At 38.1% G+C, this 19,722-nt stretch overlaps 1 protein-coding gene across 3 annotated transcripts in view; it reads right to left on the bottom strand.

The window, feature by feature from the left end:
* Window positions 1-18,395, bottom strand: part of LOC124177643 (A disintegrin and metalloproteinase with thrombospondin motifs 9-like) — a 175,880-nt gene extending 157,485 nt beyond the window's left edge. For 2 of the 3 annotated variants that reach the window (XM_046560229.1, XM_046560231.1), the window contains exons 1-2: window positions 17,926-18,395; window positions 2,182-3,303 (exon numbers count right to left, since the gene is read on the bottom strand). In XM_046560229.1, coding sequence (XP_046416185.1) covers window positions 2,182-2,476 — 295 coding nt within the window. In that variant the 5' untranslated portion in view covers window positions 2,477-3,303; window positions 17,926-18,395. The remainder of the gene's footprint in view (window positions 1-2,181; window positions 3,304-17,925) is intronic. The other variant, XM_046560230.1, reaches the window with a different exon arrangement.
* Window positions 18,396-19,722: the final 1,327 nt, after the last annotated feature.

Genomic DNA, 19,722 nt, shown 5'->3' with positions numbered 1-19,722 from the left:
AACGAGCATTTCTCTACTTACGGATATAATTTGACTTTTACTATACGTTATATTGCATAGGTGTATACGTATACGGTGTCGATGAATCATCGAGTCGCTGTGTGTGTGACAATAATGCAAATATCGCACTTTGCTGTTTTCTGTGTATATCATTTAAACGTAAAGTAAGCAGAAATTTTATTCCGGTAATTTTTTTTTAACACTTTGTTTTCCCTCCTTGAAAATACACAGAGAAATATATTATACGTAATATACTATAATAATATGTCGATACTCTCAAAAACCTGGAGGCGATATTTATTTTATTTTCATGAAAAAAATCCCAGCTGAACTTGATGTCAAAAGTTTTTAGCTGCCGAATTTCCCCTTTCCTTCACACGTTCTGCTTCGCGTTAGGTTACGATGCAATTTAATTAGGAGAATTCCAGAGAATTAACGAATCGCAATCCATCTGGCCTTGGTGATTTCGATGACAAGAAAACCGTTATGTAATCATACAGCGCAAACTACCGGCTTCGACGTACGGTTGACACATCGCCTTCGGGAAGCTTGACGACCTTGTAAGGCTAGCTTGAAACTTGACGCTAAAGTCCATATTAGCTCTATAACAGTGAGCTTCAATACTTACGCGTTAGTCAAATATCTCTCGTCTCGTACTCACAATCAGTGTTCATGTTTATTTCTTTTTTTTTTCTCGTTACTTTTTTCTCTATTTCACTCTGACACCTTTTCAGAAGAGCAAGTTTGTCTATTTCTGTGTATAACTCTCTAATCATTTCCCGTTGATCAGTGAACTAGCAATAAAATATGAAGTTAAATATTTCGAATCCGTCAAAGTTGGGATTCATGCCTATATAATAACGATTCTGAATCCTACGCTGATTCTTTTTCATCGACGTAAGGCACGAATCGACTTTTATTATCTAATAGATCAGTTTAGTCGTAAGTGAAACATGAGATTCACCTTTTCGTCAACGATCGTGAACTCGGAACTTAAACTTTCGGTAGCGTCGAAGGACAACTAATTTACCGTGATACGCGAGTCGTTAAGCCTGAGTGACAAAGCAATGGAGAACAGTGATGAGGAACGGCGAAGATTCCTCCGAAGAGTTTTTGAGTACGTGCAGGTATAACCGATAAAACGGCATACCCATGAACCGACCTGCTTTTGACTCCAACAAGTCGAACGGAGAGGATAAAACAATAACCAAGCGACAGTCGGAATGCGACAGCCGATGGGAATAATGGGAGGCTGGTAATGGAAGCCTTTGTCGAAACGATGAAATTGTGCCGTTTCATAGAGGCATCCATAATTGCTGTCCAGTGTTCACTTTGACGTACATGCTTACGAGATAATAGGGATGAAGCCCTTTGTCGCCTAGGGCCAACTTATATCTGCTCGTTGAGAAGCCGAAAGCTTCCAAGGAACGACGTAGCTGTCCTTTTAGTCTCCTCTTATCGCTTCGTTCGGACTTCGGAATTCTGACTCACGCATTAGCAGCACCACGAAACGCTTCAAAACACCAAAATGGACTTCGAGACTATGGATCTGGTTCAGGATCCTGAGCCGAGGAATGCGGCGATACAAAATTCGTTATACACACTTGAGTAACATTCACGAAGAAATGATGATCCTTATACGTCTCCAATTATAAAAATATACAGGAACGTGACTTGATTGAATGGAAGTCAAAGTTGAGATTTTCAAATGAAATCTAATGTCGAAATGCCGAATGTTCTAAATTCCGAATCCATCCCCGAACAGACCCAAAAATTCTTAATGGTCAAAACCTCGAACGGTCGAAACTCTGAATAGATCAAAGTTCCGAATGGCAGATATGAAGGTTCATACGATGTATATTTTCCATCATTATTTTAACGATCAATCTGAACTTTGAACCCACGACCACTCGATTAATGTAGAAACGAATTTCGCGTACAAGATAATTGCTTTATGACCTATGCTATACATGATATCAACTAGTTCATACTTGAGTCTGATTTCGACACACCTGCCATTCTGAATCTGTCAACGAAGATCGGCTAATCTTTCCACATAAGACAGCCAGCTACCAGTTCGATTAGATGTACTTGTTTGTACTTTTTTTCCACGTGCTTCTGCGTCAAAATCTACACAAACACGCTTCGCGCAAACAGTCGGAAATTGGACAAGAAACTCACCTTTGTCGTTCAAGTCTTCGGCCTCCGCAGAAGTCTTTGGTTTCACGCCAAAGCGGTGCTGCGGTCGATCGAAGGCGATGGAAGCTCCAGTGACGATTTCCGGTGGTCGGTCCGATTCCTCGTACAACTCGCGGCCTTGAGGTGTGACCGTTTCGTTGAGAAGGTCGCGGTGATTGGACGGTCCAGAAATGGTACCGAAACGGACACCGGTCCAAAGAATAACGAGGAGCACGACCAATAGCACGATAGCGACGCATGCCGCCGCGGTTGCAGCGCGTCCCACAAAACGCGACATCGTAACGTTTTTTCGTTATCGAAATCCGCGCCGATTGTTCGAAAACTTCAAAACACTTTTAGGGAAGATATCAACACTCGACGAATGATTCACTGATTCGAAGTGTTCAGGATTGTTCCATCAGAGTAACAAACACGATTGTCAGATAATTTCGGTTTAAATACTTTTTATTTCGATTTCGAAAGATCGAGCTACTTCACGTGTTGTATTTTATGACTGTACGTAAATATCGTTCGTTTTGTCTATAACAATACTGCACCAACAGGAGCAGGTTATTTAACGCGAACTATAAAATTAGTGGCAGTTGTAAAATGGCACTGGGTCTGTGATATTATTAATGGCAGTGTAATATCGGGTGGACTTGATGTTCAAAGCTTTGTTTCGAATACATCTACGACAGTGCAGCGAGAATTGGAGAGCGTCCAAAAGGGAAGCAACTAGAACGAAAACGTTCGAAAAATTCTCGCTGTTCGAATAATCTTAATCTTAGAATACGGTGTGACTTTTCGCAATGATTTTTTTGTACCAGTAACAACGATTTTAAGTGTATCAGCCTTGCCAAAAATGGTTAAAGGCGTACACTCGCACCGTGATAGTAGAGTTCGACATTTTCGACGGTGGCTTCGACTTGTTGATCCAGATTTGACTTCTACTTTTTCCGGAATCTTGGATTTATGATTTCTTACCAACCGAATAACGAAACCCAATTTAAAGAGTATAACTCTGTTAAGCTACACGCCGAAATCGGTCCGAATCCTCGACTCTCGGAGTGTCGATCAATTCTTTTCGCACACCTTGCTCGAGTCCTCGTATACGTCGTCTTACACCTGAAACATAAAAATTGAGAAAATCAAGATTAGTGCCTAGTGGGGGTAGGTTGTAACGAGTTAATCGTATGCGATTTTTTATACCCGAACAGACCAGTGTCGGGGAAAGCGAAATGATTGAAGAGTTTTTTGCGATAGAACAGAAAGAGTCAATTTTTTTTCGGCGAAAATCTACATCTTTTTCTGGTCCACGACGTAGCCGCCGTCGAGAGAAATCCATCGAGCTACGACTCGCTAATATTAGACAAGCGGATCTCGAGATATCGCAAGTTTCTTCGCAGGGATAGCGCTAGTCGCGCGAGTGCCACGGCAGCTATTCTAGCTACTCGCGCCCACGTTTCGTCTCCAGAGACTCAAACTGTTATATCTCACGACTCCTTGGTCGAAAATTGATCGGCCAGGGCTCGTTGGAATCATTACAACATCGGCTACGATAAAAAGTCGCATATGTTCCGTCTCGAAAGCGTTTGGTTCGCGTCATGCCCCGAAAATCCGTCGGCTAATTTTGAGTTCACACTTCGGATTCCAATCGAGCGAATTTTAAAACGGTCGAAACAAATCCAATCGGCTATGGAGATATCTGTATGCCTTTCTAGATCAGATATACGTTGTCAGCTCAATTGTATAAAACTGCGGTAAACCAATATTGTCTCCTCGGGGACCTTGAATAATTTTTTTATTGCGGTAACTTCGTACAATCCACACGCAGTCGTAGTAACCCTGACCATATTTTCGTACTGTGCGGCAGCGTAATCACCGTATTATATAATCGCGTACTGATAAGAGTTACATTATTCACGGCTGTAATTTTACGCCACGATATTCTTTGCGAGGTCAATAAAATAAATATTCTGAGAGTAATTTGCTGGGAAATCCGTAGGCGGCGTGACTTACGTCGTTGTTACTTGCGGGATTTTCTTTATTTGGTATAAAGCAATTAGGCAACATTCACAATGTACATTCACCTTTACCTACGGCTAGTATTATAATTACGTCCCGTAGGACGGTAATAATTGTCTTTGTCAACAGTGACAATATACCGGAGATAGACGCCTTATATCTAGACATCCGTATGAACTAATCAGTGTCGTGTTTTAACCATATCAGGCAAACGTATATTCATTATTTCGTGAGAAACTTGAGGTCATGATTGAAAGACAATCGTAATATTAAAAATAAATTAGCATTCCTGAGATTGTTTAAAAAGAAACGAAACCATTCGTCATTAATATTAAATATAACTGTATTGAAAAGTATCGCAATTTGTTGTTTTTGTTCACCCATTTTTCATTTTTCGGCTTAATTATATTTATCTTTCCAATCATTGAAACGGGTTTCCAACGACCGGAAGACACTAAGAATAGATGATTGAATTATGTACCTTGTGGTAGGTGTATTCCAGACCTGTAATAGATAATGTCAAACTCTGCTCGATTCATAAAACTTGGCGAGTTTCATTTTTTCTCGAGTCTTTACGTTGAATCAGGTCAGTTTTTTTCAAAGTCGGTTGATGAATATTATATTTTCAAACTATAACCAAAAAAACAGATCTTATTTCATCCAAATTTTATTATTAGTCTGACCTGACCATCCAATTAAGTATATTAATTTTTTCCGAGTAGCAAAAAATCAAGTACACTTTTTTCCAATTCTTTTTCATGATCGGATCGAAATTTACGTAGATTTTTGTTTAAAAGGAAGTCAAGTTTTTTCAAGTCTCACTATTCTCTGAGGATTAGGTAAAGTTGATGTCTTCATACTAGATATTTTGAGTATTATTGGTCTCGTTGCAGTTTGTGGAAATCAAAATCGTAATTAAAGGTAAAACGAAAAAAGGGCGGGAAGGAGGGTATTTTTAAAATCAGTCACGGTACGAAAAAGTATTGCACAAAGTATAGTCGATCCAATAACCGTGTCTCGGCTGCGAATGGTGTAATATCAGCATCAGGAGAGGCTAGTGACCTCGCGTGGCGTCCGTGGTCTAGGTCAACTTATTCTCTCCCTTGGAACCTCCGCGTCATTGTCAAGCGGTGAAACCTTACAGTAAGTTAGGTATACGGAGTGCGATGACTGCCTCGTTCCTTCCCGGCACTTGTACCGATCGTTCTCCGTGAACGCGGCGTTTGCCCCACGGCGAACGGCACACTGTGTGACAAGTCACGGTCAGCGTGGACCCGCCGCGATGACTTTAGGAACGAGGGCAAAGTCGACGCGCCTTATGCAGACTTTGGCGCGTTGCGCGCGGAGGCCGAGATTCGATTTGGCGGGAAAACTCTTCCCACCGAAAGAGAAAGGAGGAAGAATAATTGAGTGGTATTCTTGCGGCGAAGGATCCTCGCGTCACGAAGAGAGTATTAGGCTTCGAATAAGAATAAAAATGGCCCGCCCACCGGACGGGAACAATGAAAACGTAATTTGAGGCATATTAGGAATGTAAAAATAATACGGCGATAAGTCGGAGAGATGACCAGGAACGGAGATCGGAGTTGGCAGTTATCATACGTGTAGTAAATGTATCGGACTGACGCCAAAAATAGTATCTAATAATCCTGAAGTCGTAGCGAATTCAAGGCCAGAGAGAGATAATTAGAAGAAGATAGGTTATAGATAAAGAGAGGGGAAATCTGGCTCGTTGGCATCGTTCCAAAGAAACATCGACGTAAAGTTAGCCGTTGCGAGATATTTGTCACCGTCGAGTATAATCGATGCACCACGTATCGGGAAAGGAAAAGCTTCCACACCTGCGATACTTCTATATTTGAAATAATGATTTGTGACGAAAAAGTTACTGAGAGTAAACGGCAAATTCTAACAGACTAAGTGCCCAACTGCGCGTGCAAAAAATAACCGAGCTCTATTGATCGACGAAATCGCACCGCGGTAGTATTTTTGTCTGCAAGGCAGGGCAGCCAATTTACGCGAAACGGGGCATGGGATGTCAAATTTTCCCACGTCAATTGGTGAATTAAAACTAGGTGGTTATCATGACTCTGATCAGTCGTTAGTCAGGCGACGATAAAAGCTTGCCAAACTAGCCCAAATCTCAGTATAAACTATTTGCGATCAATTTGACAGCAAAAAAATCCTATCGCCAACATAACCTCCGTGAGCCGCGTTTGACGGTTGAAGCTTGAGGTGGCCAGCCTGCACGAAAATATAGCAAGACTCGTGCAATTACACGCTTAATCTGCTGAATTTCACCGTTTTTTTTTCCGGTATATTTAAAAAATTGCACTCATGAATTATCTAAATTATAACGCAGTAACGTCGATAAAGAAATATTTGACGTTTTCATACCAAAGATTGCTGAACAACTTCCCTGCTGAAGAACGCATTCCTTGTGATGTAAAAACGTTTTAAATGATTTTTCAAGCGTTCGAGATAAGAATAGGTACAACTTAGACAGCTGTAAATTTTCAACGTTCGTTGTGAAATATCTCGTCAGTTACGCATATTTCGCGTTATAGATTTGACAATGCGTCTTGAAAGAATACAGGCTTAGCTATACATTCCAAGATCGAATTGGAGTCTTATAAATAACATATTCAGACGGAAAAATTGAAAATCAGCTTATTTTAATGACGTTTCAAGAGAGAAGGTAGAGTACCATATATTTTGTAAAACGTGGAAATACATTTCTTTTGGAGAAAATGGGATATTGAAATTCTGGTCAATCATAACTCAAAAATTAAACCTTTGCAAGCAATAACATTTTGGTTTTGGATTTTAATCAATGGGCCGCATTAAAAGAAAAAAAAAAACAACAATTACATGCGAAATTTCCAAGAGTCGAATCATAATCTGCCACACATACCGGGACAATCTCTTGAAACTTGAAAATCAACTGCGCATGCACCAATTTTATGGGCTGTTCGTGCAGGCTGGAAATCCCGAATTTCAGCTGTCAAAACTCTGTTTCTGGCGGCGGTGTAGTTGACACGAATTTTCGAGGTTAGAATCTCAAATAATTGAGCTATTGACTCGGAAAGGTTTCGGAAGCATTTGTTATTGTGCCGGGAAGTTGATTCTTCAAAAAACGGTTGAAACTTGAAGCTCATGCTCTTTAAAAATTCAAACGTGCCTAAACATTTTGCGTACGTTGGCCCGCCTGCATCGCAGACAAAAATATCGCTGCGGGAAGATTTCGTCGACGAATGAGATTGAATTATTTGGCGCATGCGCGGTTCATTTTCAAGTTTCAAGAGATTCTCCCGGTATACATTTCCATTATACGATATTATGCGTTAATATTTTTGTTTTACTTCTTTCTTTCGGTTGTAGACGTTCATCGAGCGTTCTTTTGTTTAAACATCACATTGCGTAAGATTCCTGTATATTAGACACACATTGTGTACAACTGAATTTTATTATCCAACCTTATAATTACCGTACACTATTGTGCGAGGAAAAAAAGAAAAGCAAAACTCTATATCCGCAGAATAATGCATTGACGTCATTATATTTCGTGCCGCGGCTCATAGTAGGTTAGGGTCGCCAAATCTATCGCCTCACTTGTCGATTACGGTTTAAATCTAGCCTAACCTGACGGACAGACTTTACATCTATATTCACACAAACGTGCATAAGGTCCATGACACGTAGAAAAACAAGTACGATGAATAGGAATGGGGGAATAAAGATACACAATTTTCAAATCGAAAGTGACCTTTTGTTCGTTACGTTAGAGGTAATACTTCCGATTTGAGAATACAAACAATTTTGTTTTTCAATTACGTCCTATTCTCATAAATCCTGTAATAATCCAGTCAAAAACGTGCAGTTTCAATCACAACAACCGGCCCCATACGATTACGTTTTTCCCGAGAAATTATCAACCTTAATTAAATTTAATTAAAATTAAACGGTCATGCGTCAACGTACAAGCCAGTTATAATCATTCAATCTGACAAGCAGATTGCACACATGTATACGTATAATACGTGCAATGAAACAGTCTGCGTAATCACAAATTATTCCCAATTAATAATATCTTTAATGCAATTAATATTAATATTGTGAGGACAGTTGTTGTATTTCTTTTTTTTTTTTTTTTATTCTCCTCTTTATTTTGCTTCTTTTATATTTTTGAAGACGAAACTGTGGCGCCTCCGAAATCGCCTCTCGCTTTGACCCGAGATTGTGTCGTACGACAAGATGAGCAATGAGAATGGAAGCCTGCACACGTTTATGTGTAATACCTATCACACTGACGCGAATCGTCGATTTATCGTCCATGGAATGTTTCGCGTTCGCGGTAAACGTGCATAGCTAATAGCATCGATGCCCTTGAAATAGGAAAACTCGCCGTTTGTTTTTAAACACCGTCTTCTCGCCCGCAGACGTTCGCGCACGTAACGTTCTCAGTGCGCGGAAAAAGATGTAATAATAAATATCCCCAGTATCGATAAAAGAGACACGCTTGGGTCTCGGATGCTCGCTAAATATACTATAAATAAATAAATACGTTAATGTAATTAGCTTCGTGAGGAGTAATCGCAACGTACGAATGATTTATTCAGCCGTCAGTATTCTTGCGTACTACATTCGTTGATGATTAGTTCGTGTTTAATAAAGTAATAGATAATAATAAAGTATAGATCAGACAAAAATAAAAAAAAAAAAAACTATTTCGAGAAAAATTTTCTTTTCTTTTTATTGTTACAAAAGCCTTAGAATGTTATTGCTAGTACCAGAAGATGTGGCACAATTTACTACGCAATTGTGATTGCGGTCGAAAATGCGATATTTTTTGGTTATTCCAACATTAAATTTGTTTCTTCGGTATATCGAATTTTTTCAGTTTGATAAAGTGGGAATTTTTTGCAACGTGATTTCATGCCGTATTCGCTGCTACAATTGTCAATCATATGAGGAATTTGATTTGCTCGAAGCAACGACAATATAAAACTTGATATGATAGCAGGACGAAAAGAAGCAAATCAGCTTGCGTCCTTGTTTTGTCGTTGTTGTTTAGCCCGCTGGACGGCAAGCGGTGAGCGATAAACTAGTCGTTGAGAACACATTCTTTTACATAATTAGCCTGCGAATTGAGTTGTGCGTAAAAATCATATGATAAGACGAAGGACGCTTTTAAAGAACGAACAAAAATGCAGAGTCTGGGGTTTATTCATTAAACGATACGGTTGACTTGAGAAAATCTCGATCTATGTCAACATCGATTGTCGAAGTTGGCAGTAAAAAAAAAACAAGTCAATCAACTAAATATAGTCAACTTATAACTCTAATTGCCGATTGACTTTATTCAAGTATTTGTGCAAAGTTGGCCAAAATTGGACAAAAGTTTTTCGCCATGAAAGGTAAACCGGTAACTATAATTTTTTTCAACTCGAACTGGTTTGGAAGTATATAAAAAAAAAAAAAATAAAGGATTCTCCATCACCTCGAATGTGGAATTTCCCTACGCTGAATCCCCTGTCAAACACGGACGATCATCACGCAGCGCTAAGAATCTTAGATTAGCACAGCCAGTTGGTCTATTTTAATCCTCAGTCGGTGACTTATACCGTGTGTTGCGCACGTGACATTGGAATCGCGGTGAAATAATGGAGGTTGCCTATAAGCCGACGTCTTTTTAAAATTCGTTCTCATGCCGACGCGTGATAAACCCAGTGACTGTATACTTGCAAGACGTGTTGAACTTAGGCAAGAGAGAATAATAAATCTTCTCTAGAGCGGTGAAAAACGAAATACGATACGAGATGACTGTAGGAAGAGAGGGGTAAAAAATTGGGCACAATACAGAAGAAATTTTCACACGTTCACGAGATACATGTATAACGGACAAAACGTGTGATTTTGCCTGAAAAGCTTGTCGTTATAAATATTTGCCCGTCACTTTCGGCGTCGACTCAACTGGGTCTTATACTTTATATTCGTCGTCTCTTAACGGCTATCAATTTGGCAATAGCGGCTATGGGAATAGAATAAAGAAACGGAACGAAAGAGAAGCTTCTGCTGAAAAAAAAAATCACTGCACTTCACTCGAAACTGCAATAATTAGCTTTACACTTTGAAATAATAAATTGATGCAAAAAGATTTCACAAAACTCCAGCAGCGAGTAAATAGAAATATGTTGGAAAATTTTTTTTTCCAAAAAAAAAAAAAAAAAACAAAACGACACAGCAAACAGATTTTTCTATTCCGTTTATGAGATTTCGGCGAACCGTACCCCAAAATACGGACTGACTGACAAAAACCTTTTGAACATGAGGAGAAATTGAATGGTAGAATCTTCAGTGGTGGAAAAATTGTAACGAAGAATAAAAAGAAGTACCAAATACAAAAACCCACGGATGAGGTTTCGGCTAACCGACCGAACGACGGACTGACTGACTAACAGTATAAAGTGTATGTAACAAGTAACGTATAACCTAGAGCCCCAAAGTTATCTTATAATAATATGTTAATTTTCGTGACATAACACAGCGATATCAATGGTCTCTCTCTCTCTCTATCTCTCTCTCACTATCTTTCGTTCGCAGAACCAAAGCGCGAAAATCGGCTGATTCAATTCTACACGGCACAGTGTGTATAATGTAGTAGTTGAGTGTAGAGTACACATTTTACACCGCCTTTCTCTCTCTCTCTCTCTTACAACACCCACTGTTGTTTACACACATAGTACATAGTTAGTTACCTGTGTGTGTGCATTGCTTGTACAAGGTGAACGCCAACGAACTTTCCTACCCCGAGAGAAATCTTTTATCAACTAGTTTTCATTTTCTATCACTGCCAAAAAATCTGTATCTAAGTAAAAAACGAAAATTAATTTTATAGCTGTGATTAGAGAATTTTTAAACATTTTTTAAACTGTTGTTTTTCGTTGCGGTTATTTGTACTGTATTTTCTTGTAACCGGATTGCGATAATTTAATTTCGAGGCCCTGTTTGATCGAAATAATTTTATAGTCTAATAATCTTACTGATTTAATTGTCCATTAGCCATAAAATTTATCAGTGATAACTATAATTACACGAAATAGTTATTTTTAAGAAATTTTCTAGTAACTTGTACGATATTTAAATCGTTATTGTACCGATAACCAGCCATTTTGAAACAGAATTTTTTGGTAACTGTGACAAATGTAATGTTTATCAGGTTACAAAGTCAACGATACTAGTTGCGCTAGCATGAAAAACCACCGTGGGAAATTATCTGGACAATAGAAATTTGACCCTTGAGCCAAAAAATACAGATTTATTCAAAACTGCAGTGTTACGTTTCGAATGAACGTTATGAGATATTTGTCATCTAGCTCCTCAGATTTTTTTTTTCAAGGTTGGAGTCCACACAAAAAGAATCCTCAAGCCAGTCGCTAAAGCAAAAAATTAAAACAACTTTGATACGATTTAATAGATTTTTTACGAATTTTTGCCAATCTCTTTGATAGTTGTCAAAGCTCTAGTTTCGGATTGAAGTTGAAACTGTGTCAAAATATCGCAGAATGTTTTGAATTTTGGGTGTATCTGTCGGAAGGTTCGCCGACAGAAGTAAAACCGTTGAGAAATATGCAAAAAAAAAAAAAAAAGAAGAAGAAATCATCCTTGACATTATAAAGACAAAGGCTGATGAGCATAATACCTGAAGTATTCGTGTCAGATTTTGAAATCGTATGAAAATATAAAAGAAGAGACATTTTACGGACACCCTATATGTATAATCAAACATTTGGAGTCAATTAACGACAAAATTAACATACATTATAATTATTTGAATCCGCTTTAGAGTACGCGTTTATCGTTTTACGCCCAGACATTTATACATACGAATGTGTGTATAATTCGGTACCGCAGGTTTTCAGTGCTCATTTTAAATTTCCTTTTTCCCCTTGTTACTCGCGATAATCCATGTATATAATTCAGGGTGGTTCTTACGTAGGCTAAAAAAAAAAAACAATTCAAAACGGAGGCTGTTAAATCAGTTCCAAATGTTGAAAAATGTACCTTAATTATTTCAATTTTTTGTTTCATTCCCTTAGTCTCCCTATTTAAGCGGGAAGTTTCAAATTACTCAAAACTACGCTCCTTCGCTATATTTTGTACTGAATTTTATTCCAAGGTTATTCGTAGGCGGAAAAAATTTATAATCTCGAATATTTAGTGAGATTCATCTTCTTTTCAGTGAAAAAAAAAAACATATCTTTCTTGTCAGTCAGATATAATCTGGAAAAAAAAATTGAAACAAAACACTAACATTCATTTAGTCGGTACTGTAATGGAATACCCACATATCAACACTACGTAATATCACAGTCGATGACATGCAAATATTGGGATTATTATTTTTACGTAATCTAATCATTTGTCATCTTGAAAAAAAAAAAAAAATACTGTAGCACACGTTTCTAATGGAATACACCATTGAGGATTTTTTTTTTTCCACTAAAAGAAGTACAATATCATTGAATATTCCAGAATAGGGATTTTTTGTCTACGAATAACCTTGAAATAAAATTCAGTACAAAATATAGTGAATGACAATGTTTTTGAACAGTTTGAAACTTCCCGCTTAAACAGGGAGACTAGGGGAATGAAATAAGAATCTGAAAAAGTTAGGGATTTTTTTTTTCAATATTTTGAACCGATTTGACGCGCTCCATCGTGAGTTTTTTGTCGAACCCATATAAGGACCACCCTAGTACACATATTCGCACCTGTTAACATTCACGGAATCACATGTAAGATCGTTTATTCGATGTTTTAACTGTTGTATTGTATTTCGCTGTTATACTTTATCAGAATGTTGGCATGCGAAATAACTATCAGATTCTTTGTCAAGTTCTGTGTAACTGTAAGGATTAGGCAAAAATATTTCAGTTATTCGGATTCGTGAGAGTAAACAACATTGAAAAGTAAAAATGGTTCTTGCAGATATTCGGATAAAAATAATATACATGTAGGTTTTCCGTACGATTTAATTTCTTTTTGTATTTTATTTTTCACACTTGTTTGTGTGTACATAATGGAACAAGTTGCCGGATTCACTGGGTTCTTTCATACAGGTTATAATTCTGTGAAGTTATCGTGGAAATCACGATTCACGATAAAATAAAATGGAAAATTTCATAATCCTTATGACTAGATCGAATGTCAAGGTTACTTCAGCAAATATTTCTTCCAGTGTTAAATCTCGTCGCATCTTATAAATAAGCCGCTGATTATGTTACGCTATACTCCACGTATCACAAGGCACAAATTGGATCTGAATGAAACGTATTATGCTTGTTCAGCATTTTTGGAGCAGCTTATTGTTAATCCCCAATACATATTGTGCCGGAAAAATTCTGTCGCTCGATTCTTTCTTTTTCCATGTTCCGATATTGTATCGATTTTCACACGTGAAAATTTCTCGAGTACTTAACGCTATAGGAATTATGTACTCTATGGTCGAATCGAGTCTCCGCAGGTTTAAAAATAGCCGCATCTAGTGATTTTAAAATCGAAGCCGAATGATGTGTAATTATGAATTTCAAGTTTGCGAACGTTGACGAAATTTAATCGTGTAATTATTTTACTTCGCTAGAAGTAAGCCAGTTCAATACGTTTTATGGTAATCAGAGAATAAGTCAAATTACACAATCTCTAGTTTTTCCCAGTTATTTGGCATAAAAAATCTTTGAGCCGAAAAACGATTTACTATTATGATCGTTGAATTTGAGGGTAGAAAATAGAATTTCCGGGACGAATGTTAATGCCAGATCGACTTGACTCTTCACGAATTCAAACGGACAAGATGAAAAATGCAGAGCATCCTCGTCGTTATTTTTTCTTTCTTGCATATATTTATCCGATATTTTGCAAGTATAAGACGGTTGCAATGCAGACTTGTATATATGTATGCATATATATATATTGAAATTGTATTCAAAAGTAATTTCAATGTCGAATAACTTTTAAAGGAGTAAATTTCATGAAAAATGTTAAGAGACCTTTTTTGTAGAGCATCAAATTTCCCCCAAAATTAATGGTTTAATCTATCAAAATATTGATTTTTCTGGTAATTACAAAAATCAAAAATTCAAACAAAAATTTGAAAAAACAAATCAATGTTTAAGGCACGATTACAAGGAAACGGCTCGATCTACGTAAATTTAGTAAGAGAGCTTTTTTGTAGGAAATTTAATTTCCTTCAAAAATATGAATTGATAAAATTTTTCAGATTGATAATTGACGGATTTTGGGTAAAAAAAATGCGGTAACTGTTAAAAAATCAATAGCTGTAACGATACACCCTCAATATTAATATTAAGGGCTCAAACTTTCAGGATAATTTTTATTTGTCGTCATGAACAACGTTTTTACAGTACCATTAAAAGAAAATATTCTTCGTTTTTTTTTATCCCAGTCTAATATATATATATATATATCCACGCATCACATTGAAACATAAATAATCCATCGGCTCTCGACAGCGAGAGTGAGAGTATAATAATCAAGCGTCAGAATCATCTTCGCCGCGAGAGAGATAGACGCGATTTGTCTAACTAGTAACCGTGACCTATGCATCCCGATACTAAACTGCTAGCGTTGTTTTACTCTGTGCGTAATATATTCATCACTTCGCACGTTTTCAGTTCATGTATATCTATATATATACGCCGAACACAAGTCTCGCTATTTATCTGTCGATCGTCTTATCACCCTCCCTCTCCCTCTCCCTCTCTCTCTCTATCTCTCTCTCTCGAGATACGACCACGAATAAAATTTTCACGATGTTTAGTTTGTGTAATATTATATATGAATGGTGAACATGTATTAAAATATTACGAAATACTCGTGTACTACATTATATTACATTATATGCGGCTGCTATGACACATCAACGTGCGGACACAATCGTTCAACGTAACGTGTAACTGGCTGTTAACGCCTTCCGTGTACGAGTTAAATATTAAGCTGTTTTTAGGCGTGTTACGTAGCGTGCCCAACAATTCCTACTTCGTTCAATGAGTATTTTTGTTTATTCGATCCTCGTTCTCTTCCATTTATACGTCTTCGATCGCGTCTCGAACGCCTCGCAAAGACTTAAAATTCTCCTCGATCAAAATCGATAAATGTTAGTCGGTAGAATTCGAGATTCTTGCGAGAGAATGAGTCTAATATAAATTCCGTTTTTCACTGTGATAATAATTGAAACAGCTGGAACCGGAATAACCGACGGTGATTAACCCATTTACGGTCTCACACATCGGGTGCCATTGAACTTTGAAGCGCAATCTGTATCTAAAGTGGGTCGATCGGGGCTGTCGAGTGTTATTTCTGCTTCGATTACGGTTCGAGACTGTCAGAAGAAACGAGAGTTTTCGAAGATTGATTTGAAGAGAGAAAATGAGACAGGGAGCGGGATCAAATCGACCTTGACGTCTTGGAAACTGGCACGTGCTGATCGAAATTTGTTCAGCTCCATTCCAAAACGATCCCCGCATCACCTCGCGTGAAAATCATGCAAATTCTCATACACATCATGGAAACAATGCCTTTCTTCGCACGAGAACTCGGAAGATATGGCGATTGTCCGAGCACAATGACTCGAGACGACTCGTCGCCGAACTGTTTATCATTATACGCAAACAAAAATAAATATGTGCCTCTTTTTTTTTTTCTTTTCTTTTCTTCTCTTTCGGAAGACATACTTTTCCCCCCCAAACGGAGGCATATTTCATAATGGTAACACGTTGCACGTCTGCCGCGAAGAACAATAATTGATATTCAATTCGCGTTTCTCACTTCGACATTATGCCTATATCTATGATATACTCTCGGCAAGGCCTTGCGGATGGATAGCAGAAGCTAGGTAGTTATAACTTTGCCAGGCTAACGTGCGTGTCGTTCGTAGTCTTGTTGGTGGTCCGTTTGACGCGTAGGTTTACTCATATTTTACAGGAACACTTTGCACGTGGACGTGACCATTTTACCGCGGCGTGTTGAAATTATTCCAGAAATACATATTACATCTTAACCAACAGTTCGATACACAATATCGTATAAATATCTATAAGCCGATGTAAACTACGTGCCGAGTGATCAGAGGTTAGATAATATCACCCTGCGTTCTTCACCCCGTCAATAATTCCGATCCTGATACTACCATCAGAATTTTCACGCCGCGCTTGAATTACGGCCGTGACGTCATAACCCACCACCAATAGGAAGCCGTGTTTTGCTTTACCGTGATAGGGACTTTGTAACGCTGATCGATCGAACCCTCGCTTCTGATTGACTACGCTGCGTGACGTCGTCGCTACTTGTGTAGCCACCCCAAGAAATTTTCATCGCTCGAGATAATTGATTTCGAAGGAATTGAACGATGAACTCAATCGCAGTAGGATTGACTTTGCTAAAATTCATAACTTGAAGGATACATATACGCATAATATACACAAATTTACATTGCACTAGTGAAATTAAAACACAAGACGGGGAGTCACAAGTTCAGTTAGTCCGGATTTTTGATGTCTAACTATGTGTCTAACTGGACAAATCGAGATGGCAAGTTCGTCGATTATCGTTCGATATTTCCGATGCATACGATTAGCGGCGGAAGATTAGTTTTATGCAAAGATTCAACGTTTTCGAGCTCGGAATAAACGTGCGTTTTTATTGAGCCGAAACTAACAGCGTCGCGAAAAATTCCGAAGTCAAATATGTAATGAGTCTTCAACAGGCGGGGAAGTGACCGGTACCGATAAAATTTTTCGTCTATTTAATTTTTTTCTTTAGTCAATTTTGTCAGTTTCCGTAGATACGTGGATGGTTTCTGTAATGTGTGTAACGTGAGTATATATGGTCTGGTTCGGTCTGGCTCTGGTGCAGCTTTGATATTACAGGTGTTCGACGTTATGTAAGACGGAAAGAGATCGTGAAACACTCGCTGGCTAATCGATACATCGATTTATACGGAGCCCAATTACGATTTTAATTACTCTAATGCCAGCTTGCCTGCGTGCAAAGTACTACGTTGAAGTTTTGCGTTAGTAGTTTGACGATCGGATTCCGTTAATTTATTCAGTATTTACGTCAGAGGAAGTTTTGTAAAACTATCGTATCACGTGTTTACAATTTAATATTAATCTTTGGTCCGTTTCACTCTTAAATTATAACCTACCCGCGTTTGAAAGTTATACATTATGTATGTATGTATATAATGTACACCGTGTTGCGGTACATAAATTTTTGAATTTGACCGCTTCTGCCATTATTTATAATATGTGCTCGCAGTCGGAATGACTTGATTTACGGTTTTATCTCTCCGTCGTGATTTTGCAACATTTTTATCTCCGGCGAAGAAGGTATAACATAGTTACATGGATGTGTATTGAGAATATAGATGAAAGGTATCTTTCATCGAAGTCACCAGTTTCAAACGATTGTCTTTGTTCATCAGAACGAAGACTGCTCACCTCTTCAATTTTTCAAGTACAATTAAAATAGCATACCATAAAATTATTATTGAGTATTACAGTAGGTGAGTTCAACACGTGGATATCGTGAAATTATAAGACGCGAAGACAGAAAGAAAATTTTGACAGCAAAGTTATGAGTGAAAAAATAAACTTTTCTACCGAAAAAAATTACGTCTACGTAGTGATCGGTTTCACCTACCTTCGCGTAAGTAAATCCCTGCACGGTATTCACATCATAGACACTAGAATAATTTCACAAACATCACAGAGTCCGTTTACCGAGATAGAACGAGCGTAAGTAGTATCTGCAATTCGATTGAGTGTTATGATTTGAAAATCCGAACAGCGACCGAACATGGTAATTAATTTTTATGGTGAAAATTAGAATGACCCTTGCCCGAAGCGTATATATATATATATTTCTTTTCATACATATATATATATATATATATGCGCGTATGTATATTGACTATACACGCGTGTAATAACTTTGAGGGTCCCAATGCCGATCGCGATCTCGATCTGGATCTGGATCTGGATCTGGATCTGGATCTGGACAAGGCGAGGTACTGCAAAGCTCACGACGAGGACGAGAACCTGCCAAGTCCACTTCCACGAGCCGACTAAACTCAGGGAGTCCTACCGAGACGACTTTACCGCGCGGAGTGTGTGCTACGGGCTATAGAGCTGGTCTCAGTCCTCGGTCAGCAGCTAGCCAGATTTCCAAGAGTAGCATATCCCCTCCCCCGTCGAACACATCGCTCGACGTCACCAGAGCGGTCGCATGGTCGTCGTTGGTGTCATGCCGCAACCCTGTTTCGCTCCTTCGGGGGGACGGTATCGGAGCCTTATGACGGGGGAGGTCCGATAATTCTACACGAATCGATTCTGCAAATTCCGTCTGAACCCTAAATTTTTCTACATGTGACTCCTCCCCGTAGTTTCACGTACGCTGGTTCTACTTGTCCATTTCTACATATATGACTGTTCTAACAGTTTTCTTTTTTTTTTCTACATGTTTGTTTCTACGTGTGATGATTTATACAATATTATTCTACATATCAGGATTCTACAAAATAATTCTACATGCGACTGTTCTACAAGTTTTCTATCTGCATGTTCGTTTCTACGTGTGATGATTTTTCACAAAATTATTCTACATATGAGGATTCTACAAAATAATTCTACATGCGAATGTTCTACAAGTTTGTTTACACAAGTTTATTTCTACACGTGACGTAGTTCTACAAATTCGTTTGTACATACGGCTGTTCTACAAATTATATACCGATAGACAGACTTTTAAATACGAAACATCCAATCTGCTCATGTAGTAACGCCGAATGTGGAAACGTACGTAAAGAAAAAGAATCCGACCTCTTCACGGGGAATCGCCGCTTGTAGAATCGATAACCGCTCTTCCGGAATAGATCCAAACATTGATTCATGCAATGAAATAGTCAAATTTATCCAGATGTCGATGCATTTGAGTATACTTCTGGAGTATCCCATATGTCGATACATAAACTTATAAAGCTACGGCTCACAGGTGCAATTTAAGCTGATCGAGGTCGATTTGATCAAACCCACATCTTTTAACAATGAAAAAGAAATTTTGTCCCTCCTCTCAAATGATCGTAACCACTTGTCAAAAACTACGGGTACATCGCGGTGTTCACGATAATTTCGAGGCTAATTTTATATTCCGTGCAATTCCGATTAACTAAATGAATATGATCCATTCTCTTAGCTAATGAATTTTCTACAAATTTTCTACGAGCATTAAATTTTCGCAACAGCTACAAGAAAATATAGTAAGAATGATCATAATGAGAAAAAATAGTAAGGGTTACTAGATTTTCTGGTAACAGCCACAAAACTAATTTTCATTTTGTACCATATTTTTCGATCGTGCTAAAAAATGAAAATAGCTAAGGACTGAGCGGTAAGCGAAAATAACAATTTCTCTCAGTGTATGAAAAAAGCTGTTACATTT

The sequence above is a fragment of the Neodiprion fabricii genome, chromosome 3 (assembly GCF_021155785.1).
Source record: "Neodiprion fabricii isolate iyNeoFabr1 chromosome 3, iyNeoFabr1.1, whole genome shotgun sequence".
NCBI lineage: Eukaryota > Metazoa > Arthropoda > Insecta > Hymenoptera > Diprionidae > Neodiprion > Neodiprion fabricii.
The sequence above is the reverse complement of the archived record's forward strand: the minus strand, read 5'-3'. Positions and strand labels throughout refer to the sequence as shown.